Source organism: Carlito syrichta, unplaced genomic scaffold (genome assembly GCF_000164805.1).
Source record: "Carlito syrichta isolate Samal-C Ts95f unplaced genomic scaffold, Tarsius_syrichta-2.0.1 Scaffold303074, whole genome shotgun sequence".
In the NCBI taxonomy this organism is placed as follows: domain Eukaryota; kingdom Metazoa; phylum Chordata; class Mammalia; order Primates; family Tarsiidae; genus Carlito; species Carlito syrichta.
In genome coordinates, this window is record NW_007247170.1 from 448,290 (window position 1) to 474,589 (window position 26,300).

Genomic DNA, 26,300 nt, shown 5'->3' on the forward strand with positions numbered 1-26,300 from the left:
CGTCGGCCCCGCCGACCCTGCGTGCCCTGCGTGCTCCGCGCTCCCTGGCTGCGTGCGCGCTCTGGATGCCGGGGGGGGGGGGTGGCCTCTAGGACGGACGGAGGTCTCGCGACACTTGCAGCCCGGGGGCAGGTCGGCGCGGGGCGGGGCCGGTTTGCAGGATCGGAACGGACGGGTTTACGGTCCGGGATTGGCCTGAACTGGGCGGGAAGCTCGGAAAATGAGCACGGGCCTGAGTGGTCGAGCCGGACCAGGTTCTAGAAAGGACGACCGTGGCGAAAAGCTCCGCCATCCCGTAAGCTGCCATAAACGTGTCGGAAGCTCGTTTGCCCAGCGCGAACCCTTCCTGCGATGTCCGCAGGCAGGCTCAGCGGGAGCTCTTCCTCCCAGCCAGGCGACTCTGTTCCCCGGCCTGGGCACCTAGACTGGACAGCTCTCTCCTACCGATGTGGCAGCTGAGATAAGAGGTGAAGCGGCTTGTTCTGTGCGGGTGAGAGTTCGAAGCCGGAAAAGCCTGACTCCCACCTAGAACCCCCTCATGTTCCGTCTGTCTTCTCGGCATTCTAGTCCCCCGCGGCCTGCACTGCTGAGGGCCTCCTGCTAGCCCAGCGCGTACCCGTGCCTGGAGGATTTTTGTAACTCCAAATGTTTGCCCTTTTCGATACCAGGATCAATGTCTTAAAACTCTGAAAAGTCCGCCTACCCAAAAATGGGTGATTCGATTTAGGATCACAGGTTTCTTCTAGTCTAAATGTTGAGCCGATCCACACTTGGTATTGGGCACAACCAAGAAACGGAGGCATTTTTGGAGAGTGCTAGTGGGCAGTGGTGTGCTGCAGTCAGATAAAGCTGTCTCATACCTTTTTTGAACTTTCCACAGCACCACAGTAAAAGCTTAGTGACACCAATATGACAAGAAATCACAGCACTTCAACACAATTTAACAAAATTAACATAGCAATAAATAATAGCATCATAAAGTACTATATCTCACCCCAGGCATCTCCTCTGTAGTTTGTTGATTAAGCAAGTTGTTTAACCTCTTTGTACCTCAGCTTCTCACCCGAGAATGCAGATACCTACCTTATAGAATGCGGGTGAAAAGAAACATCCCCATCAAGTGCTTGGCTTGTATATGAATCAATAGGTGGTGGTGGAATCTTGGCCTTTCCTGACTCAGATCTCATGATTTTGTAACCTTTTGGGGAACTCAACTTTTTTGCATTTGCAACCCTTCAAGGCACTCCCTTCTGCCATCACAGCACATTTGATCTTAAACTTGACTCTGTCATTCTGATCTAACTCCGGGTAAATGAGTCTTGGCCAGGTTCATGTACCCTTTTAGTCACTAGGCTACTGAATACATGGTTCTACTGCTAGGAACTGGGTGGCTAAGGAGTTGCAGGCATCCTTGTCATGTGACACTGAGGCCTTGAAGCAGGGAAGAGACTAACACTGTCAGTTCCTGAGAATGCCTGTAAATTGAAGGGGGCATAGAAGAGAGAAGGCACTCTGAGCTCTACCAGGAAAGGCTGGGCTGCAGGACCTGGCCCACCACCAGTGGTTTTCCACCACTGTAGGTTTTAAAATAATTTCCTAAACTCATGCTTCGTATGATCCAGGAAAGCCTCCTGTAGTTGCTCCACAGAGGATCCTGGAGGTCCTAGTGGACCCACCTGCAGCACTACATGTGAGTTGCTTTTTTGGCAAGGATGGTTTTGCCAAGAGCTTCAAAATCTTGGAGGCAGACACTAAGGTGTTCGTGGGGCAAAATCGTGCCTAAGTCACTGTGGTCAATGGCACCAGATGGAGAAAATGTTCATGGAGCCAGCTGTTCACCGCAGCCTCGGCCACCAGCAGCACATCTCAGGTTTCCACAGCTTCCCTGAGGACGACTTCATGTTCATGGTATTGGAGCTTAGCTGCCCAAGGTCTCTCCTGAAGGAAGAGAGCACTGACCGAGCCCGGGGCGCCATGACCCACAGTAGGTCATCTTCAGCTGCCAGGACTGCCTGCAACTGGCCCTCAAGTTAGACAATCCCTTCCTGAGTGAGGATCTGGGGGTGAAAATGGGGTGTGAGCCAGACGCGGTGGCTCATGCCTGTAATCTCAGCACTTCGGGAGGCAGAGGCAAGAGGATTGCCTGAGCCCATGGGTTCAAGACCAGCCTGGGCAACATGGTGAGACCTGGTCTCTACAGTAAGTCAAAAATTAGCCAGGTGTGGTGGCGCACCTGTGGTTCCAGCTACTTGGAAGACTAAGGCAGAAGGATCGCCTGAGCCCAGCAGGTTGAGGCTGCAGTGGCTCCAGCCTGGGTGACAGAGTGAGATTCCAACTCAAAAAATAAAAAAAAGAAAACAGGGTTTTGACTAGAGACCAAAGTCGCATTTAACGGGTGCAGTGGGAGACCCTAAGTGGATTCCTGATCACACAGCTCCGAGGTGCTAAGCAAGGGGCAGTTCCGAGGGGGACATGTGGCATACTGGGGGCACTGCATCCACCTTGTAAGTAGGCTGGCTACCTTTGGAGAACTCTTGTCTAAAGACTTACCTCTGGACCAAAAGTGAGCACAGCACTCCCAAGCATGTCCACCCATGGCCACCTCCCTTACCCAGAAGATGCTCACAGAAGACCCTACTGCCCTCCCCCCAACGCCAAGCTGCCTGTTGACAAGTTCTTCCTTCAGGGCACGCCTCCCTGTCTCCCCATCATCTGCCTCACCATTCCAGAGCAGCATGCACCCCAGCAGCTGGAAGCCTCTCAGGTCCTCAGAGGAAGCAGGGAGAACCTCCTGCTCCAGCAGCCTCAGGAAAGGGAACAGTGACTCAGGGAATGGGTAAGGCAGCCGATGCCCCCTTGGCAACATGCCATAGCCACCACACGGCATCAGTGCCTCCAAGCCCTCAGGGCGAGGCCTGGTGAAGCAAGAGGCTGAGGACCCTGCCTGCAGCTCCATCCAGGTTGGCACGCAGGTGGACTATCCCCAACATGTGGCCTTGGGCGTCAGTGGCATGACAACAGTGTGGGGTGCTCTGCAGTGACCCTATAGGGCTTATCCTTATGATGATGGTGACAGACTATAACACAGCAGCCCCCTTCTCTGAGGGGACACATTCCAAGAACCCCAGTGGATGACTGGAGCCTCGGATAGTATCAAACCTGACACGCTGGCAGTAACTTTGGAAATCTGAGGTATGGCAGGAAAACTGCATCCATTTCTTTTTCTTTCCTCACAGTTTCAGAGAGAAGACTTGTTCTTCCTTAGACCTCAGCAACCTCAGCATATGATCTTTTTTCTTTCCTTATTAAGTCAAGAACTTTCTTTTTACTTAAAAGAGCACTTTACGGCTTCTCCTTGGCATCTCCTGATTGCCAGCATCGCCGGACTTTGGGGCTGTTATGCAGTAAAACAAGGGTGACTTGAACATAAGCTCTGGACACAGGGAGGACTCACGTCCTGGGCTGGCGAGAGTAGGACGGGGCACAATTTTATCATGCTACTCAGAACGGTGTGCAATTTAAAACTTACGCATTTTTTCTGGAATTTTCCATGGAATAGTTTCAGACTGCGGTTGACCGCAGGTAACTGAAACTACAATGAGTTCTAATCCCAAGTCCCTGATGTGGATTCCTGAGTATTTCTGCAACTTATAGGAGTGAACACGTGCTGGAGGCAGAGGCCAACACCAGGCCAATATCGTACCACGAGGAGGTGACGAGCCTGCCTGGCTTCCCCACCAGTGTCTCTGGTTCCACACTTGCAGTGCCATCATCCTACCCCAACTCATCCCACACCCACGGACAGCAGCTATGACATCAACAGGAAGCTGGGCTTCCGCACATCCCGCCTGAGTCTACTCGGCATGGTTGCTGCAAGGAGCCAGCCACCAACTGCTCCAAGGTCCCCACCTAGCCCCCTCCCCTCTAGCTGGGTGCTCACCTCACTCCTGCTACACCTGAGCCCCCGCTGGGGTTGGGTAGAGCGCTCCATCTTCCGTGCAGGCAGGGGCTGCTATGTAAGTATCTTTGCATGTGTTGGGGGAGTGGGGGCATTCTGTAGCCTCTGTCCTCCCCACCCCACCAGAGGAATTACACAGCATATTTCTCCTGACTTCAGGACTACCCTTTCCTTGGCAGTATGCACGTTAAACATATGCGAATCTTCAAAAACAACACAAACAAACAGGCAAGCCAATACTGACCCAGAGATACAGACAGGCTGGAATTGGGTTTTTTTTTTTGAGTTGGAGTCTCACTCTGTCGCCCAGACTGGAGTGCAGTGACCGCTCCCGGTCACCGCAGCTTCGACCTGCTGGGCTCCGGCGATCCTTCTGCCTCAGCCTTCCATGGAATTGGTTTTGAGGACATGCCACCTAACCCCCTGGTTCCCAAATGTGACAAGGTTTTAAGTAATTGAGGTGAGGGAAAAACAAGTGTTCTAAGAGCTGTCTATGTGCTTTCTTCCCTTTTTTCTTCCCATTCCTTCTTGAACCCACTACAGTCTGCCTTTCATCTCCACACTCAACTGAAATGGCTCATGGCAAGATCATAAGGATCACCATACTGCCCAGTGCAATGATCCAGTCAGTCTTCATCTCACTCAACCTATCAGGAGATGATCAATGAATCAACTCAGGCCAGACGTGGTGGCTCACACCTGTCATCCTAGTACTTTGGGAGGCCGAGGTGAGAGGACTGCCTGAGCCCAGGGATTTGAGACCAGCTTGGGCAATCTATAATTATAATTTTCTTGGCGAGACCTAATCTCTATAATAAATCAAAAAATTAGCCAGGCATAGTGGCACACACCTAAAGTTCCAGCTACTTGGAAGGCTGAGGCAGAAGGATCACCTGAGCCCAGCAGGTTGAGGTATAGCCATGCGTGTGCTGCTACACTCTAGCCTGGGCAACACAGTGAGACTTTAACTAAAAAAATAAAATAAAATAAAATAATCAATTCGGCAACTTTTAAGACTTACTAGGCACACTGCTGTATACAATGCTGTTACAAGTATCAGCTTTAATTAGTTATGACCACAGGTGTTCATAGGTTAACTTTTTGCAATCATTTCTGTGAAGAAAAGTACCTCTCGTTCCAAACAACCAACTTACAAACATTTGGAATAGAACCTCTTTCAAAGGGAACAAAAGCAACTGCTTTTATTGTTAAATTTTCAATTCACAGATTAAGTTTCAAAGGTTCATACTTCCTACAATCTTAACAAGAAAACCCATCCGCAGTGGTCCAATTAACTTTCAAATGAGCTAGGGGCGGGGGAGCATTTTATGTAAGCCAGAAAACCTCAGGCCTCCTTCATCTTGCTCCCTCACTAAAGCCAGGGACACTCTGTACCATACTCGTACCCGTCAGCACGTCCACCCACGTCCTGCCAGGGAGAGACTGAAAGCATCCCTGCCAAGGTGCATTTACTTACTCTCACAAACAACAATTCCACACTTGATTATAAATCGGAGATAGGACGGGGTACATGATGTCATGTATCACTATCTGATAATGTTTTACATGAAGCAGCTGTTTGTGACATACCAGTCACAGTGCCCGTCAGTATGGCATGAAGTCTAGAGGACTCGCAGCTCATACCATGTAACCCTGGTGTTCCATAGTATCTTCACATGTGCAGCTTTTCACATCTTGAGTTTTGAAGACATGACCTAGGAGCAGAAGAGCTTCTGAAGTTGACCCCTGATCTTCTGAGTGCAAAACACATCTGGAAATACTGTAGACAATGTCCCAGGCAAAACTGTGAGCATAACATTAAGGTACACTCAGACCTGCTCATAACAGAACACTTATGGGAAAACAACACCACAGAAGGCTGGACTTCCAACCAATCCATGAGCTCCTGCACTAAAATCTAGTGCCAAGATTGGAACTTTAAACACATACACACTGCCATGGGCATACGGTGACATACGGTTTTCAAAGCAAAAACGTGGTCCTCAAAAGTGGTTGGCCTTACAGGACTTGAACTGAAGACATTTCATAGTAGATTCCAATGCCAACCCACACTGTGAGGGTTTATGCATTATCTTCACACTACTACAAGTATTCACTACATACATTCATTACACAAACCAAGAATGAGTTTCTAACTTACTATTTCAACAGATACATCATATCACACACACAATTTGTTCATATTTTAACTACTATTCCGTAAGTGACTTTTGTATCAATAATGCTACTGGAATGGAATTATATTTAGAAAAATGTATGAAAACCAGATATAATAAGCTTTAAAGGGCTAAATTTCAGTTATAAAATGGGTCACAGGCTGAAAAACCACTACTTATCCACAATGATTACCTTTTAAATCAAAAGATGACCACAGGTTACCCATTATGCATCCAAATCTAGGAATGATTCATTCCATAGATTTGAAAAAACAAAAACATAACATAGGAAAGAATATTACACACAACAAATTTATAGCACACAATTTGGTAGGCTTATTTAGTATGAAAAGGAATACTCTAGTTTTTCTTGAGTTGGAGTCTCGCTCTGTCCTTCAGGCTGGAGTGCAGTGGCACACTCATGGCCACTGCAGCCTCAACCTGCTGGGCTCAGGTGATCCTCCTACCTCAGTCATCCAAGTAGCTGGAACTTCTGGCATGTGCCACCAAGTCCGGCTAAGTTTTTGATTTATTGCAGAGATGAGGTCTCACCAAGTTGCCCAGACTGGTATTGAACTCGTGGGCTCAGGCAATCCTCTCACCTTGGCCTCCTAAAGTGCTGGGATTATAGGTGTGAGTCACCATGCCCGGCCTTGACAACCCATAAAGTTTCAGGTTAAGTCATCTTGACCAAAAAAAAAGAAAAATTTAAGCAACGTAACCATAAATAAAGTTACTCACACACATACGGTTCTCTAAGGAAGAATCAGCTAAGTGCAGCATTTTCATAACAACCAACTTGAGCTATACAATATAAGTCACACAAAATTTTACTACTAATAATATCAGCAATCTTAGTTATAAAATAACATTTTAAGTCTTTCCTGATGAACATTTTAAAACCAATACCATAATCCATATAGTGAAATAGGTCATTTCCCTTAAAACAACTACACATCACATGCTGTTTCAACATGAGATTGCCATGGCTCCTAGAACAACAAAAGCACACAACTTCTGAGCTGCCTGGGAAAGCACTGACCAGGTTACTCCAGTGAGCTCCTGGCCAGTCACTACTGACATGGCCTTGAAGATTTTCACAGCACATTCTCAAAGTATTATGTTTGCTTTGAGGATGATAAATCGACAGTATGCCAAAGAATCGGTAATAAAAGAAAACATATAAATTAAGCATGTTTTTCCAAATGTCGGAATGCCATAGGTTCCCGTGAGCTGGCAGAACCTCTCCCACAGTCACTCCGATCATGCTGTGCAGGATAAGGCCTCCTTACGTAAGGAACGGTTGAGGATGTTTGCTCCCCACACCCAGAGCCATTCGGGCATATACTGTGCAAAAAGAAACTAAAAATGAAAGAGAGAAAAAAAAAGGTTAGAACCATCGATGTTCAAGAAACAAACACAAAAACAGCACATGACAATCCAACAAATATCCACCAATCGCAGGACAGACAACAAAGAAAAAAGCCCTCGGGTGCTGCTGTGTTGAACACCTGTTTTTACATCAGATTCTACCCTAGATTCTATGAGGAACAGAAACATGACCACCCCCCACCCCCCACCGCCGCCCTTCTCTGATGAGGTGGAACAGACCAGCATGTGGTAATATGATTCCATCTGTACCTAATGTGATATGAATAGCGTGTTCGCTGGTCAAAAATTATAAAATCACTATAAGAATACAAGTTGGAATAGACAGATGCATGTGTGGTTAGTATTGTAGGGAAAACCAAGGCATTAGGGGTAGGATGGAGCAAAGTTGGCAAGAGAACTGAGTTAGGAACACCTGGACCTTGGACAGTGGGCTGAGTTCGATGAAGGGCTCAGGGAGCTGGGGAGTCCTGCTAACACTGCTCTGCTTCAGGGGCTCAGCGGGGCCACTGTGCGCCCAGGAGACACACGGCAATGTCTGGAAACATGACTAGCTACTACTAGATGTCACACTGGGGCGGATGCTACTGGCACCTGGTGGGTGGCTACTGCCCAGCACCCTGCCACCCATGGGCCAGCTCCCACAAGGAGCCATCCACCCCAGATGCCAACAGTGCTGAGGTAGAAGAACCCTATGCCTCTCCGATAGGGTTGCCCAGACAGAACATTCTAACCCTTGTGTATGAAGGAAGAAAGATGGGCAGGCCCCAGAGACATAGTGACACTCCAGTCTTGAATTGACATATGATAACAAGGTCACAAAGTCTCTTCCTAGTAAATGTGTACAGGTCACTCTGCAACTCCAGGGAGGCCACACCAAGTAAGAAGGGGTCCCGTGCCATTAACTATCTGATGACAGTCCTGGAGACCATTGGTTCCAGTCTACTTGCAGAAGCTCCACTTGGCCACCTGGGAGACAGGAGCCCATACCTGGCCTGAAGCCCTGAGGAAATAACTACAATCTCTGGGTTTCTCTAAAGAGCCAAGATTTTGTAGGAAATGCCCGGATTCTCCTCCTGGGAACCCGCAAATGGGCTAAAAGGAGTCATTTAATGGTCCCTCGGGAGGACCTGTAAGAAGGGTCACACTGAACAAACAGACACCCAAGACACACTGACTCATCAGAGCCCTTCGAAGGGATATTCCTTATGTGTGCTTATGTAGTGGGGAAGGAATCGGCAACTAAGCATCAGTTTGCTTTTTAATTTCCATTCCTAACTCTGGGGAACAGCATCAAGGTATATTTTGCCAGTTCCCTAAGGAGTTGCAGGGGGAGACTCAAAGCATCCCATTTCTGGCTCATTCCAATGACATTTTAGCACGCCAGGCAACAAGGAGAAAGAGCTTAGTGGAAAGCACTGATGAGAAAGAGGAGAGAATTTGATCCTCTGGGTATTGACACTCAAAGGGCTGACTCATCGATCAGTTCACATAACAGTTAGGGAAGGAACGCCTGTACTGGGAAGCTCCGGTGAGAGCACTGGAACTGAAGTAAGATGGGGAAGCAGGGAGGTGGGAGGTGATTTGGGGTTTTTAAGGTTTTTTCCACGTTCAAGGGTCGTGTCAAGGCTAAGAAGGCAGCTGTTCCTCCTCTGCACCAAAACCCAGTGTGGCCTCCGCATGTGCTGCAGCCCAAGAAACTGCTGTCCAGCAGCACCTGGGGACCCTAGGGACCCTGGAACGGGAGGAAGCCCACAATGATGGACACTGTCAGCTGGCTGGAAATGTGCATTCGCAATTCAAGTACAAATGGCATACATTCCCCAGAGAGGAGACAGGTGGCACTCAAAGCTGTAAGGAATAAAGGATGGGAAGGCAACTCTTTATTACACCAACTAGCATAATGCACGTGAGCTCCAACTTCCGTCATCCCCACAGACCTGAGAAAGGAGACACCTGTGGTTCAGCCAGGCTAGCACCGCTCCTGCTCAGAACCGCATTTCACAGACACCTACAGAGGCACCAGGTGGAAGTGAGCACACCTGTTCCCTGGCCTCTGCGAGCTGATTAAAAACAGCCTCTTTTTTATACAAACTCAGAAATGATCATGTGATCAGCAGTGTTCTCAATAAAATGTTGGGATGACTTCAGGGGGTCACTATGAAGGGACTTCAAGACAGACTTTGGGAAAACATGCCAGTGCTGCCGATGACACCCACAGACTGGGTAGACTGAGGCCACACCTGGGGCAGCCCTCTGAAAGGCAGCCCCACCGTCACCAGGGTCTCACTCTCCTTGCCTCCAGGTGATGATGTCAAACCCTCACTGTCTGCCAGCCACTGCCTTCTCCAGTCTCCCATCTGGACATGCCCCTCCCCTCTGTCAGACACCAGCCCTTTGGCCCCTAGGACTTCCGGCAGTTCCTGGTTGTCCTTGAGGCCCAAGGCATTTCCTACTGCTGCACTCACCCTGTCCCTTGCAACCTCTGGGGACCACACATTTCCTCTCCTGTCTTGACACTTTCCTTCTCCACAGGCTCCTTCCCTCCAGCAGGCCTCTGGGAACGGGAGTCAATTAACCAACAACCAGGGTACCCCTGGACCCAGGCCCTCACTAGTCTGCACAGTCCTATCCATCGAGTGGCCTACCTCCCACACGTGTCTCCATGGCCTCACCTGCCACACACTCGCCAGCTTGTCCTTAAGATGGCTCCAAAGCTGCCTTCAACAAGGTCACTGGAGTCCCGAGATACCAACCCCAGCAGCTGCACTGTAGTCCTTGTGTTACATGACAGCCAGCACCCCCGATACCATTCCCTCACCTTGAGACCACCTCTTCCCTTGACAGTATGGGGTCCATGCTCTGTTGCCTTCCTCCCGCTTCCAGTGGGCCCTGCTCAGGTTCCTTGGCTGGCTCTCCTCCTCCACCTCTCCTGGGAAGGTGAGAGTCCCTGGAGACTCTTACCGAGCTCTTCTTGGATGATGTCACGCCCTCCCACAGCTGTCACCCAAGTAAATCTAACAGCCTACAAACCTTTACCCCATACTCACCTCTTGCCCAGCTCCCTGCACGGCTGCCAAGCCGCACTTCCATCACACACTTCCCGGGCCCTCCAGAGCTGGCGTGCACACAGCATTTACCCCTTCTATCCAACCTCTTCCTCTTGTGCTGCCTGTCTGAGCAACTTCTTTGAACCACTGACTTACTAAAGCTATAAAGCTGAGAATATGTTTTGCTTCTTCCTTTCCTTCAATCTTTCATACTCAATCTATTATCACATCTTGCCGAGACAGAAATATATCATTCTGGTTTAATTCACAATGTAGAAGACTAACTGAAATAAACAGCACAAAATAAAACTCAATACCATAGGTTTGACACATCAAACTTCTTTCCTAGAGCTAAGTATTGACAGAGGACTGACACCTTGATAAAATTCAGGAATCTGCAACCTGGACAAAGTGCATTCAGAAGATATGGAACCAATAAAAGAAAGGCCCAGCAGCCACAGCTACCAAAGAAATATGCTACAGACAAAACGGCGACTGATTAATCACATCCTTGTAACACTGAAAAAAAAATTAATGGTGTTAAAAATAATTTGCAGGCTGGGCACGGTGGCTCACACCTGTAGTCCTAGCACTTTGGAAAGCCTAGCACTTTGGAAAGGTGGGAGAATTACTTGAGCTAAGGAGTTTGAGACCAGCCTGGGCAAGATAATGAGACCTTGTCTCTACAAAAAAATCCAAAAAATTAGCCAGGCACAGTGATGTGCACCTGTAGTCCCAGCTACTTGGGAAGCTGAGGCAGAAGGATCGCCTGAGCCCAGGTGAGCCCAGGAAGTCAAGGTTACAGTAAGCCAGGATTCTGCCACTGGGTAACAGAGTGAGACCCTGTCTCAAAAATAAATAATAAAGTAAAATAAAATGAAAATTTAAAAAATAGATTGCTTTAACTTTATACAGAAAACAACTCCAGGAATTAAATCAGCTTAACAAATTTCTTGGAAGAAAAATACGTTCTCGAGGAAAGTTCATCAATGTGAACAATGCTTACTTGTGATTAACATGTGGGTATTTTATAAACATAGTCAAAATACCTACTACATCTAATCCTCCTCTTCATTATATCTTTATTTTAAGAAAACTTCATGGTCAATGGTCTCTAAGACCACTCTAAGGTTTCTCTGCTTTTCTCAGGTAATTAAAGGAGCTTGAAACAATCAATTAAATAAAACTGCTTCTTCTTAAAGAACTCTTTAGCCAAAAAAAAAAAAAAGTGAAAACTGGTAATTTACTATTATTTTTATTTAGTAGTGCTAGATCGAATAATCTTCATGCAAACAGTCCCCAAAATATTTGTTTGGCAATTAAGAAAACTCCAAATATTAAAGAAAAAAATTCTCAAGCAGGACACATCTATTTACTATGCCAGATAAACACAAATATACTAAATTATTACAAGTTCGTGCACTAATACTTAGGATCACAATTCCAAAAGTACTAAACAACCCAATCTCTGTCGTGCCTGAATAGCAAACTTAAAATAAAAATTCTTGTCAGGCATGGTGGCACAAGCTTAAAATCCCAGCACTTTAGGAGGCTGAGGTGAGAGGAATGCCTGAGTTCAAGGGTTCAAGACCACCCTGGGCAACTTGGCAAGACCTCCTCTCTATAATAAGTCAAAAAACTAGCTAGGCATGGTGGCACATGGCTGTAATTCCAGCAACTTGGAAGGCTGACATGGAAGGATCACCTGAGCCCAGGAGGTGGAGGCTACAGTGGCTGTGAGCATGGCACTCCAGTCTGGGTGACAGAGTGAGACTCCAACTCAAAAAAAAAAAAAAATTATATGCTTCCGGAACAAATGAGTCCAAAAATACACTGAGACAGTATTTGACATAATGGTTTCATGAAATATAGACCAATTTCAAGGTTTTATGTGTTTTTTTTTTTTATTACACTGTTCACTTAAAGGTACCCCTCATTATTAATAATTAACATCAACATTAATACTCAGCATTATTAGAATTTTTTTTTTGCCTTGAAAGCCCCACAGACATACTTAGTATTTTTATACTCTTACCACTCACTTATATTAAAGCAGCATATTTCATCTTTTAGGCGCCAAGTAGATTGAAATTCTGAAAATTCTGAATAATCTCACCAAAGAGAATTTAGTGTCTTAACCAAAACCATTGGAAGTGTCAGGCTTAAGGATCAGAACTGCCCATTCTCATCCTTCCACTAGATTGCCGTGTGTCATTTAAGAAGGCTTAGGTTGCATCAGCCTCATTACAAGACCTGAAAGCACATGGCTACCTGAATGGAATGAGACCAGTATCCTGTGGTTCTTTTGGAAATCCCAAGAGTGGAAACAGCATGGTGTGCATATACTTTGGGTGAAGGCACCAGCCACGGGCATCTGTGCAGAAAGCTACTGGGTGTAGTCACATGGGTGGCCACGTAGAATGGGATGAGGCTCTGCACGAAGATGCCCTTCGAAGCATACTCGTACTGCAGGGCTCTGCTGAAGTGGTCAAGATATGCCTGGAGCAACAGGGGAGGAAAAGACTCTCAGGTTTCAGGGAATGTAAAAGAAAAGTCAGGAGAAAAAAGACTTGCTTATTACCATTTCAAGAAAAAACAGAGCTGACACAAATACAAGTTGCTGACAAGGGCTCAACCAGTCAGACCAAACTACTGTTAACAAACATTTGCTGCATTAGCATTTCATTTTTGAGTTAAGTGAGCCTAACCTTAGAAGCAGAAAACGCAGCCAGCTGGGGGGTGGGTTTGCAGCAGGAGCCAGAAGAAATTGTGACGATGGCACCTTTCTTCCTCTCTACCATGCCCGGCAACACGATGTGGACCATCAGGCTGGCGGCAGCAATGTTCACATTTATGATGTCCCAGAGTTTGTCCTCAGAGACCTGGGTGAAATACTGGGGGTAGGGGTAAAACACGCCCACGTTATTTACCAAGATGCCAATGTCTTTGTCTTTCAGAGCTTCTCGAATTGGAACATAGATCTCACGGCCCCTGCTGAAGTCCGCAACAATGATTTCGGTTTCCACTTTGAAGGTGTTGGCTATGTCTTGAGCCACAGTCTGCAACTTCTCTTCGTTTCGACTGATCAGGATGATATTGAGGCCCCGGCTCGCCAGCTCTTCCGCATAGGCCTTTCCAATCCCCTCCGTTGCACCTATGACGCAAGCCAGCCCAAGTGAGCACATCCATCTCAGGGTGTGGCCTTTAAATGGGCCTTAAACACCCCTGCCAGGTTTAACCAGAGAAATAAAGTGAGCTCTAGAATTACGAATCAAGGACATTGCTGGGTCAATAATGAGCAATATGTGCTAAATACTCTCCCAGATACCCTGACAGACAAGGAGTCGCTTTACAGACCCCACACTGATTAGGAGACAGCAGGGATTTGTTTTCAGACTTCTATATGGCTTGAATGAGCAGCAGGAGGCGCTTTCTGGGAAACAATAAGTTCAAATGAAATTCAAAATAGGTAAAGCATTTCTGAAAGTGTTGAGTTTCTAATGACAATTTCAAAACAGACAGCAAAAAGGAAAAGTGAGGGTGGGAAGGAGGGCCTGGGGTAAGCCTGGAATCAGGGAGGACAAAACAGGAAGGACACAAGCAGGAGCAGGTGCCTCCTAAGGGGGACAGCGAGAAACTGTCAATATCACGGCAGGAGTTGTAAGTTCTGTGTTTTTATCTGCACATTCCCATGAAAACATCACATTAAATTCAACAGCTCCTTGAATAATGCATCTAACTTAACCAAAAAGATTCAAAAAGAAAAGATTCTTTCGATAATAAATCAGTTACCACTGACGATGGCCCATCTTCCATACTGCTTGATCAAGTCTGCTCTGCTCCCCAGGCGAGGGATGAAGTGCAGCCTGATCAGACTATAAAAGTCACAGACGACGGTGATGCTCTTTCTGGCCGTGTACCAGGCTCCAACCAAAGCCAGTGCTTCCATATAGCAGTTGCAAGACCTGGCAATTTCCCTGTATAAGAGGTAGAAGCTGTCCACAGCGGCCATGGCAACCTGCAAGGAGTGGATAAGAGATGCTCTCTCCTTAATAAACCAAGGAACACGCACAGTCACATGAATAACCCACCTGACAACATCAGAGTTTGACAATGTGCATTCAAATAACAGTAACTTTTCAAACACATGTGGCCCATGGATCCAATAAATTTATGATATCATGTTTAACAACCTGTAGCATATAACAGGGGTCCTCAACTCCCAGGCCAACAAAAATAATATAAACTGCCACATGACGTGGCATATGTATGCCTGCAATCAGGGATAACCCTGCTGAGATAGACAAAGGCCAAGCACAGGGCCCTGGCACATGGCTGAGTGAGGGGACTTCATCCTAAACCACACCAACTGTGTGCGGCTGCCACCTCTGAGGGACACACATACAAAAGCCAGAATATATTCAAATCGCAGGGAACTCAGATATCCACAAACACAAGCATACAGCTTACATTATAAAAAGAAGGTCATTTTATGCATATGTATGAACCCCCCCCCCACCGGGAGTGCCCCTCCCCCCCCTTTTTTTTTTGAGTTGGAGTCTCACTCTGTCACCCAGACTGGAGTGCAGTGGCCGCTCCCGGCCACCGCAGCCTCGACCTGCTGGGCTCTGGCGATCCTTCCGCCTCAGCCTTCCAAGTAGCCGGAATTACAGGTATGCGCTACCAAGCCCAGCTGATTTTTTGATTTATTGTAGAGATGAGGTCTCGCTGCCCAGGCGGGTCTCGAACCCGCGGGCTCAGGCAATCCACTCACCTCAGCCTCCCAAAGGTGCAGAATTACAGGCTGAGTCACGGAGCCCAGCTTGGGAGTGGCCCCTTTTAAAGGAATTCCATTAAAATAGAAAAGCCCGAAAGCAAGAAAATACCCAGCAAGTACAGCAAAAATTGGCATAAGTTGAAGGAAGAATGAGTGAATTCCTCCTACTCCACTGCAGCGTAACTTGAGCTCAACCAAGCTTTGCGGAATAAAAAATGAACTAAGCAGAAAAAAACAAATTGAACCACAGAAACGGAACACTTGCAAAAATGACACCATGTTGTGACAGGAACTGTTGAGTAAGTAAATATGTAAAAAAACATGTTGAGTCCCAATCACAAACCAACGAGACACACAGAATATGACAGAACAATGAAGAAATGGATAAGCAGGAGGACTCCTAAATGCCCTATGTCAGGATACAATCTCTCAAGCAATAAGGTCTCATCATCACCACATCAGTGGTTCAGCCAATGTGGCACTGAGGTTAAAAAATGCTTTTCTCAAACAAAAATGTGGGCCATGTTATCTTCTATAGGCAAATGCTATAGAATGGGTTCTGTTCATAGAAACTCATGGCATGAGCATGCCACTGCACTCCAACCTGGGTGACCGAGTGAGACTCCAACTCAAAGAAAAAGAAAGAAAGAACATTACAAACTGAGATTCCATCCTAAATTGGAAGTTTCTGAAATAATTTACAAAGTGTATGTGTGCCTTTTATCAAAACTAATTGAACACTAGGCCATGAGGAAAGTAAAAACAAAGAAATTCATACGCACTAGGACTTCTCATCAAAATGGAATAAGGCTCAGCCTGTAATCCTAGCACTTTGGGAGGCCAAGGCAAGTGAATTGCCTAAGCCCATGGGTTCAAGACCAGTCCAGGCAACTTGGCAAGACCTCGTCTCTACAATAAATAAAAAGTTAGCCAGGCATGGTAGTGTGCAACTGTAGTTCCAGCTACTTGGAAGGCTGAGGTGGACAGATCACCGGTGCCCAGCAGGTCGACACTGGGGTGGCCATAAGTGTGCCACTGCACTCCAGCCTGGGTGATAGAGTGAGACTCCAACTCAAAAAAAAAAAAAAAATGGAATAAGATTAGAAATCACAAACTATGATTTTTTAATAAAACCTAGATGTCTGGAATATAAATCTATCCTTCTAATTACAGGTAGGCACAAACCTAGGATGTTAAAACAGTGTGATGAAAAAATAAACGCCACATGTCAAGATCTATGGGCTGTAGTCAAAGCAATACTTGTAGTAAAATTAACTGCAAAGAGTATGTATTAGAAGGTTCTAGCTACAAAGGAGGTCAGGTGAGCCCGTGGCATGACTCACCCTGGTGGGAGGCTGGGTAAGAGAAATTTCTTCCTCCTTCAGCTCCATTTTTCTCCAGATTGGGAGCATTTTTTAAGAAAACCTCTAGCAAACAGTGCCCAGCCTCTCTGCTCTTGGTTCTCTTACCTTCTCTGCCAGTTCCAGGCCGTCAGCAGGATGCAGCTGGGGCCTCTCTGAAGGCCAATCTGTGAACAAAAACCAACAAGAAACAAATTCTTTCCTTTTTCTTGTAGCTCGACTGGGAAAACTTTATATAAAATTAGCATCAAAGTTGTCAAAAACCATGAAAACACAAAACTTATGCCATGAATCTCTGTATAGGCAGCAAAGCATCTACTAAACATGAAGTCCCCTCATCACAGAATAAGGAAAGTCTCACAGTCTGCCAGGGACATATAGGCCACCCTCCCTGCAGGGTCTGGCTAGAGTGCACACCGCTGTTCCTGCGCCTTTTGTCTTAAGGAACATTTCATAAAATGGGACAAAAACCCGCTCAAATTAGTGTGGAGAAAGACAACCATCTGTGACAACGCAGGGCATGTTGGGCTGCCAGGCACAGTGGCAGGCGGCATCCAGAAAGCAAGCAGACCCAACCACCCTCAGGTAATTCTCTCCCTGCTGCCCGCTGGGTTCCGGGGCCTCTTCTGTCTCTGCACACAGCTTCTTCCACATCCCGCAGCCACTGGAACTTCCGCATGACTACACCCTGCCTTGGCATCTCTGCCGAGTTGCTGGCTGGGTTCTGGCTGGCCTGAGCGCGGGTGCCCACAACTTGTCTAATCCCCTGGCAGGGTGGCAGGAAGGGAGCCATCCTGTGGGCCTGGGGCAGTTGCCCAGACGATGACTGGGCCAGGTGCTTTAAGGAATGGGTGGAAGGAACCTGGGCCCATATGTGCCCTCTCTTCCACCAAACGGGCTCATGAGAACTGCTTCGTTTCTGTATCACCTCAGGAGGCAGCCTCCCCCCAGGGCAGAGGCCAGCTTGGACTCCTCTCTGCTCCTCCAGCACCGGCCATATTCCCTGTTGAATGAAGCTGTACGACTCCTTCTCTGGCCACAGCTCACAGCTGAGTCTCGTCCTTCCAGCTCAGTCTCCCCACGGCAAGAACCACCTCATTCCTCAGCTCAGGAGCAAACCACCACCAAACCCCTGCAGTCCTTAGCAGAAGGGCCTGTGTGAACCCTCCAGGGACCACCTCCTCAGTCCAGCAGGAGAGACGTGCTGACTTCAGAGGTGAGAGGGAGGAACCCAGTGTCGAGGAGCTTCACACCCACTGCAGCCCAGCCTCCTGGCTCCACCCGCTGGAGACCCCTCCTTCTTGTTGGGGAATGTCATCAGGAAATTCTAGCAGTACAGGTCTACCAGGTACAAAGACCCCAAATGTGTGTTAGCATTGCTACACATAAAAGTCACAGAGAAACAAGGGAAGGCTGATGGCATTCAAGGCCTGGTCCTCAGCCTTGAAGTAAAAAACCACAAGTTTATCATCCTCAGAAGGCAGCTCGAGACAGAGAGATCTGACTCACGCCTGTCCAACTCATGGAAGACTGACCACATTTAAACACCAGTGTATCTGTAAATAATGAAACACATAGAAACCTAAACAAATAGTCACTGGTCTATAGTCTCTCATGCAAGAAGGTCTACATGGAAAACCAAACCATCAGAACAGCCATGAAGAAAACAACGAAGTGTCAGAGCCTGGGGACACCATCAAGAAGCAGTCAGGGCTCCCTGCCACCCTGAGGCTGCAGAAAGATAAGTCAAGCAGCTGCAAGGTAGCAAAGGTGCTGCTGAAGGAGGGAAGTGGGTCTTGAAGTATGAGCAAGATCTGGGACAAAGAGGCCAGGGGCATCCTAGTCATGGGTACACAGGGAAAGGCATGGCACTGCCAAGGTCGGGCCCCCTCAGGCAATGGCAAGAAGTCCTGTATGGGGGCAGCACAGGACATTATCTCCCATGTGGCAGGTGCAGGGCATGAGGGGTGGCAAAAGGGTGGAGAGAGGTAGACTGGGAGAGGCCTTCACGCCAGCCTGAAGTGCCAGGCTTCCTCTGTGAGCACGGGGGAAGGGCTGACTGGGCAGTAGGAGAGGAGGGGACGAGTCCTGAGTCCTGTTGGTTCCAGCTGGGGTGAAGGGTGGCTGGACTGGGAGTGTCTGGTCCCACCCTGCTGGACCGTAAATGGAAAGATAACAGGGAATCAGAACTCGACACCACTCAATCCTTTCCCCCATCCTTCTACACATGATGGAAAACAGTGTCTTTCTCATGAAAGACATCAGAACATTCCCCAAAGCTATTAAATCTCAAAAGTTCATGGCTTTCTCAGTGAAACAAACTATTAAAGGTGTTTATTACACATTTAAGCCTAAAAGCCCATTAAGGCATAGACAGATAGCAAGCTGTATCAAACTCATGTTAGGTGTATAACTAATGCTTTTGCAAATCAATTAAAGGCATTCGTCTATGTTATGGTCTGAATGTCTGTGTCCCCCTCCCCTGCCCCCTGTCATTCATGTCTTGACTCCTAACCCCCATGGGTGATGGGGGTATTAGAAAGTAAGGCCTTAGGGAAGCAGTTAGGTCATGAGAACTCCATCACCTTGATTTTAGACTTCTCAGCCTCCCAAACTGTGGGAAATAAATGTACACTGTTTCTAAGCTACACAGTTCACAGTGTTTTGTTACAGCAGCCCAAATGGACTAAGACAGTCTATAACCTGGAGAAACTCATTATTCAGAAAGCAATACTAAATACAGTAAAATTCTGGTCCCTATTCACTCTACCTATACAAAAGTTATTACAAAGCTCTGCTTAAACAGAGAGTAGAATGGTGGTTGCCAGAGGCAAGAATTAGCAGAAATTGGGAAATTTTGGTCAAAGGGTACAAGCTTTCAATTATAAGATGAATAAGTTCAACCTGTAATCTCAGCACTTTGGGAGGCCGAGGCAAGTGGACTGCCTGAGGCCACAGGCTCGAGATCAGCTTGGGTAACTTGGCGAGACTTTGTCTCTACAATAAATAAAAAATTAGCAGGGCATGGTAGCGCACGCCTTTAGTTCTGGCTACTTGGAAGACTGAGGCAGAAGGATCGCCAGAATCCAGCAGGTTGATGCTGGCGTGGCCATGAGCATGCCACTGCACTCCAGCCTGGGTGACGGAGTGAGACTCCAATTCAAAAAAATAAAAAACAAATAAAATAAATAAAATAAAAAGATGAATAAGCTCTAGAGATCTAACATACAGCATGGTGACTGCCGTTAGCAATACTGGATCATATACCTGAAGTCGCTGAGAGGGTAGATCTTAAGTGCTCTCACTATATACACACACAAAAGGTAACTACGTGAGGTGATGAATGTGTGAACTAACTTGACTGTAGTGATCATTTTACAAACTATGCATATGTCAAATCATCATGCTGTACATCTTAAACATATACAACTATACTGTTAATTACACTTCAATAAGGCTGTAAAAAATATTAAACTTTTTAAAGTTTTGTTTTCTTGCCTCTACAGAAAACAAAAACATGAGTGAACAAAACAAAACCAAAACTGTCCCCACTAAGAAGAGAAGACCAATTCCCTGTTGTCTCTCAAGCATTGTCTGCTTCTCCAGGGCAATGTTCATCAGGGCAACAGTCATCAAATACGTGCAGGAAACATTGCAGCTACAGAAGTGTCATGGAAAATGATGGTCAAACTGCAATGGTCACCCCTTCAAAGCACCACTGCTGTGGCCTGTAACACTATCCTGATCCACAATTACGCTGACTCCATGCAGCACATACGGCAATAAAATCAATCAGAAAACCCTTCCTGAATCAAGAGTTCTGGGAGGAACACCTTAGCTGAAACCCAGATATCACCACATCATCCAGATGAGTGTGACCTGGGGTGCATGGTAAAAAAACATAAAGCAGGTTGGCCAAGATGGTTTAAAGAAAATAAAGTATGACAGAAAAAAGACAATCAAAACACCACCAACAGATGGAGTGTGGCCAGCTGGGTGGCAGCCTCCAGAGATGTCTAATCCTAGCCCTGGATCCTGTAAATACGTCTCCTCCTGAGGCAAGAGGGACTGTGCAACCATGACTCCATTAAGCATGGAGATGGGAGAGTCCTGGGTGAGCCGGGTGGGCCCAATGAGATCACGTGTCCTTACAAGGGGAAGGACGATCAAAGACAGAAGTGTCCAGAGAAGCAGAGAGAGCTGATCTCAAGGAGCCGCACTGCTGGACCTGACGACAGAAAGGGAACACCAGCCAAGGACTACCTGTGGTCTCAGAAACCGGCAGAGGCCAAGGATTCTCCCCAGAGCCTTCAGAAGGAACCAGTCCTGCTGACACCTTGACTTTAGCCCAGTGGCAATGACTTTAGATGCTGACCTCCAAAACTGAGATCATAAATTTGGGTTGTTTTAAGTCAATACATGTGGAGAATTTGTTACAAGAGCAACAAGAAATAAAGACAGATAGAGGGAAGGAGAGCGGGAAGGAGGGAGGGACAGACTAATCAACTGTCAGTCACCCTAGCTTCTAGGACAGGAACAAGACACTGAAAACCAATCCCGCACTATCCTTAAGTCAAGCCACCAAGTGTCATCAGGAACCAGAAAGTCTCCTGGGAGAGTCCCTGACCTGATCTTCGCCCAAGAGGACCTTGGACCAAGGCCCTCCTCCCTTCTTCATCAACAGTCGGCACTGCCCAGCTTTTCTGCGAGGCACCAGGGCTACAGATGTTCCCATCAACATTTTTTCACAGAAATCTTTTTTCAGATAGCCAGAACCTACCTTGCACTCAGTACCCAAATCCTATCCTTCCAAGACCTTCAACTCCAGCACTTCCTGCCAAGAACCAACAACATGTCAGCCCTGGGAAGAAACTGCCCTTTCCAGGCAGTGGCACTGACCCATATGAGGATCCCCCCACTCTCCTACCCATGTGGCACCAGCGCATATGCTGTGCTGAATTCTACTTAAACACAGAAACTTGTTCACACTTGTTCTCAAAAGAGAGTTTGGCCCTCCTGCGGGAAGAAAAAATTGTATCTAAAATGAATTATCTGTAATTGAAAAAATATATAAAGCCAGGTGCAGTGGCTCACACCTGTAATCCCAGTACTTTGGGAGGCAGAGGCAAGAGGATTGTCTTAGCCCAGGGGTTTAAGACCAAGCCTGGGCAACTTGGCAAGATCCTATCTCTACAATAAAGTCAAAAAATAGCTGGGCATGGTGGCACGTGCCTGTAGTTCTAGCTACTTGGAAGGCTATCGCAGGAGGATCGCCTGAGCCCAGAAGGTCGAGGTTATGGTGGCCATTAGTGTGTACTCCAGCCTGGGCAACAAAATGAGACTCTGACTCAAAAAAAAAAAAAGATATACAAAAGCATGTAAAATCTACTTTACACAGGTCAAAGAATAAAACAAAACAGCCACTTAGCCACCAGTCTACATAACAAAACCAGTGTCTTGGAAGCCCAATGTTCCTTCTCTGGTCATGCCCATCATCCCTGGAGGCAGCCATGCTCCTAAATTCTCACTCTCTGGTACTTTTCTTTATGAACAGCCATCCAACCCAGCATGAATTCTGAAAACAGGAATAGTACACTCCAGCCTGGCTATGAACTTGATATAAAGGGACCACACTGTACACACTCCTCGGTGATGTTTCTTTCCTCCGCATTGTTCTGGAGACTTCTCCAGGGACCTGTGCTGCCATCATCCCCTCCCACAGCTGTCCAGTCTGCTGCTGGGCACATGGTTGCTTCTGCTGGCTTTGACTTTTTGGTCATGAATGCTGCTGTGATGGACGTTCTTGTCCTTGTCGCCTGGACACCTGGGCAAGAGTTCTCAAAGGGACACGCTTCATAGTGAGCTGCTGGACCACAGGCGGCACCAGACATTGCCAAATGCTTTCTTTTTTTTTGAGTCAGAGTCTCACTGTCGCCCAAACTGAAGTGCAGTGGCACACTCAAGGCCACCACAGCCTCAACCTGCTGGGCTCAGGCGATCCTTCCGCCTCAGCCCTCCAAGTAGCTGGAACTACACATGCACGCCACCATGCCCAGCTAATTTCTTGATTTATTGTAGAGATGAGGTCTCACCAAGTTGCCCAGGCTGGTCTCGAACCTCTGTGCTCGGGCAAGCCTCTCACCGCTGCCTCCCAAAGTGCTGGGATGACAGGCCTAAGCCACCGTGCCTGGCCAAATGCTTTTCCAAAGCAGCAGAAGCAATTCACACAGCAGCAGCAGCAGGTTTGCGCCACATCCTCAATGACACTGGCTGGTAGTGCTCCACGGTTCACCTTCTGCCAACTAGCAGCTGTGAATGGTATCTCGTTAAAGTTTTCATTTCCATTTCCCTGGTTGCTGATAAGGCTGAAATTCTGCTGATGTCCATGGGCTGTCTGTGTTTTCTAATCTATAAACTGCCAGTTCTTATCTTTTGTCCTCTTCTTTTTCTCTCAGAATTATAAGAATTCTTTATAGGTTCTAGCCAAGTGTGGTGGCTCTTGCCTATAATCCCAGCACTTTGGGAGGTCGAGGCGAGACGATTTCCTGAGCCCAGCAGTTCAAGACCAGCTCAGGCAACATAGTGAGACCTTGTCTTTACAATAAAAGTAAAAGCTTAGCAGGGTGTGGTGGTGTGTACCTGTAGTCCCAGCTACTCTGGAGGCCGAGGTGGAAGGATCGCCTGAGCCTAGTAGTCGTAATCGTGCCACTATACTCCGGCAGCCTAGGTGACAGAGTGAGACTCCAACTCAAAAAAAAAAAAAAATACCAGCTCTCTGTTTTATGTCTCTTTATAGCACCAATTTTTTTTTTGAATCAGCGTCTCACTCTGTCACCCAGGTTGGAGGCTGGAGTGTAGTGGCAAGCTCACAGAACCACAGCTTTCACCTGCTGGGCTCAGGCAATCCTTCCACCTCAGCCTTCCAGGTAGCTGGAACTACAGGCGTGTACCACCACGCCCGGCTAATCTTTTGATTTATTGTAGAAATAAGGTCTTACCATGTTGCTCAGGCTGGCCTCGAACTCCTGAGTTCAGGCAATCCTCTCGTCTCCGCCTCTCAAAGTTCTGGGGTTGTAGTCTGCGCCCGACTACAGCACCTTGGATGAACCGGATGCCTTCATTTTCATGTAGACAAATTTATCTATCTTTCTCTTTTATGGTTTGTGCTCCTTATGTTTTATTTCAGAAACCCCTCCTCAGCCCCAGGTCATGAAACTCTTTCTCCACATTATTCCCTGAGTTTTCCAGTTTCGCTTTTCAGATTTGTCTTTCACTCTCCTGGAGTTTTGTGATGGTGTGAGGCTGGGATCTCATACTTTTTTTTTTTTTTTTTGAGTAGAAGTCTCACTGTCGCCCACGATGGGGTGCAGTGGCACGCTCACGGCCACCACAGTCTCGACCTGCTGGGCTCAGCAGTGATCCTTTCGTCTTAGCCTTCCAAGTAGCTGGAACTACAGGCACGCACCACCAACGCCCGGTTAATTTTTTTTATTTATTGTAGAAATGAGGGCTCACCAAATTGCCCAGGCTGGTCTCAAACCCCTGGACTCAGGCAATCCTCTCGCCTCCACCTTCCAAAGCGCTGGGATAATAGGCATGAGCCATCGTGCCCTGCAATCTCATACTTCTTAATATTGCTCCATAGCACCTGGCATGATGCTATGTAGACATTTATTTAAAAAGCATAATCAAATACTGCTTTGTGTTCAAAGCTCAAATTTCACTTTTGAGAGAAAAAAATGTAAGAAGCTTCTCTTAGTTTGTGTAAGCACATTGACAGAGTTATTATCGGTGTATCATGACTTTTTGGGATTTCCTTACCTACTGCTGCCAGTTTCTGACACAGTACTACACTAACAACAAAGCTGGGCAGAAAGAGCAGCAGCACGGGAGCTGGAAGCCTGGACTCCCACCTGAGATCCAGTACTCCTCAGTGTTATGTCTACATGTGTGCAACAGGAATTAAAGTCATCATCACAGTACCCACTCTGGGCTTACACCCAAGGTAACTAAAGACTTCAGCTCACATCAAAACATGTGCACACATGTTCACAGTAGCCTACTCACAATAGCCAAAAGGTAGGACAACCAAACTGTGTACCAACGAAGGAATAAACAAATGCAGTCTGTCCATACAATGGAGTATTATTCAGCCATAAAAAGTAATGAAGTACTGGTCCATGCTACAACATGAACGAACCTTGAAAACATGCTAAGAGACAGAAGCTAAACAAAAAAGGTTACATATTATATGATTCCAGTTGGATGAAAAATCCAGACACAGAAAACAAATGAGGGATGCTGGGGGTGGGAGAGGGGGAAAAGGGGTACGGCTCCTAGTGGGGTTGAGGCTTCTTCTGTGGGTGATGGCAATGTTCTGAAATTAGTTACTGGTGATGGCTGCATGGCACTGTGAACACAGTAAGAACTACAGAGTTGTACACTTTAAAATGGACAAACGGTGAATTTTATGTGAATTTCATCTCCATCCACAAAACCTACTAGAAAAGTAGCATTTTGTTGAACGATATCCCTGGAATAGTCCTTAGTGATTAAAAGCACAGATTCTGAAAAGTGACTAGCTGGGTTGGAATCCAGCCCCCATTCAAGAGCTGTGTGTCCTGGGAGAAGTCACTTCAAGTCATCTATCGGTAGGGAGACAACAGTTCCTGCCAGAGATTGTGATGAGATGTAAATGAGGTAGAACACATCAAGCCTTGACAACAGCTCTTAGCTATTAGCCACGATGACTTAGTGCCTGACTTTAGCTACTGGCCATTTGTAGCTGTCCGAGGTAAAACTGAGTGCTTACTTTACGCAAGGCTCTGCTGAGTGCTTTATCCTGTGATCTCATTTTACTTGCTCATCAATCTTAAGAGAGTAGAGTTAGACGCATCCCCCGCTGACAGGGAAACTGAGGCTTAGCGAGGTAAAGGAGCACAGCCAGGACGCCACAGCTGAGAAGCGGCCGGCCAGAATCCAGATCAAGGCCTATCCAAGCGCGGAGCCCTGGCTGGGGGGCCACCGCGAGACCCCCAGGCTTTCACAGTCACGTGTACACACATCCTGCCGCCATCGCCCAGAGGCGCTGCAGTGTCCTGGCTCTGGGGCTGTGACCAGGCGACACACAGAACAGGGACACGCCTCGTTCATCTCCCCCAACCCCTCCCCTCAGCACCCGGGCAGGGCCCAGCACCCACGGGCGAATTCGGAAATCCTGGCTGAACCAGCGGTGCTGGCTGCATCGAGAATCAGTGCGCCCTCTCTTTAAGGGCTCTATTATTCTGAAAATTTCTGTCTTAGAAGAGGAAGACAACAAAACCCTACTCAAAGCAAACCGTTTAGAAAGAGAATAAAGAAGCACGGACAAAGAGGAACGTTAAGAGCCTCTGGCGGAGGAGGCGGGTCTGCGGGAATTGAGGGGCACGCGCTGGGGGGGGCGGGGCCGCCTGAATAGCTGAGGCCGGAGACAGGCGGCGGGGACCCAATAAAGGGAGACTTCTGGGGGTGCAACGCTGCGGAGGACAGGGTTGGAGGGCGTGGGGATGGAGACCGGGAGGGGATGCGAGGTCTGGGGGGACGGGACTG

At 47.3% G+C, this 26,300-nt stretch overlaps 1 protein-coding gene across 1 annotated transcript in view; it reads right to left on the bottom strand.

Annotated features, from left to right (window-relative positions):
- Positions 1 to 6,746: 6,746 nt before the first annotated feature.
- The window catches only part of HSDL1 (hydroxysteroid dehydrogenase like 1), a 20,011-nt gene continuing 457 nt past the window's right edge, over positions 6,747 to 26,300 (bottom strand). Inside the window, exons 2-6 of the mRNA XM_008057624.2 lie at positions 16,821 to 16,879; positions 14,367 to 14,592; positions 13,283 to 13,728; positions 12,846 to 13,073; positions 6,747 to 7,497 (exon numbers count right to left, since the gene is read on the bottom strand). Of these exons, the coding sequence (XP_008055815.1) occupies positions 7,399 to 7,497; positions 12,846 to 13,073; positions 13,283 to 13,728; positions 14,367 to 14,586 (993 nt within the window). The 5' untranslated portion in view covers positions 14,587 to 14,592; positions 16,821 to 16,879 and the 3' untranslated portion in view covers positions 6,747 to 7,398. The remainder of the gene's footprint in view (positions 7,498 to 12,845; positions 13,074 to 13,282; positions 13,729 to 14,366; positions 14,593 to 16,820; positions 16,880 to 26,300) is intronic.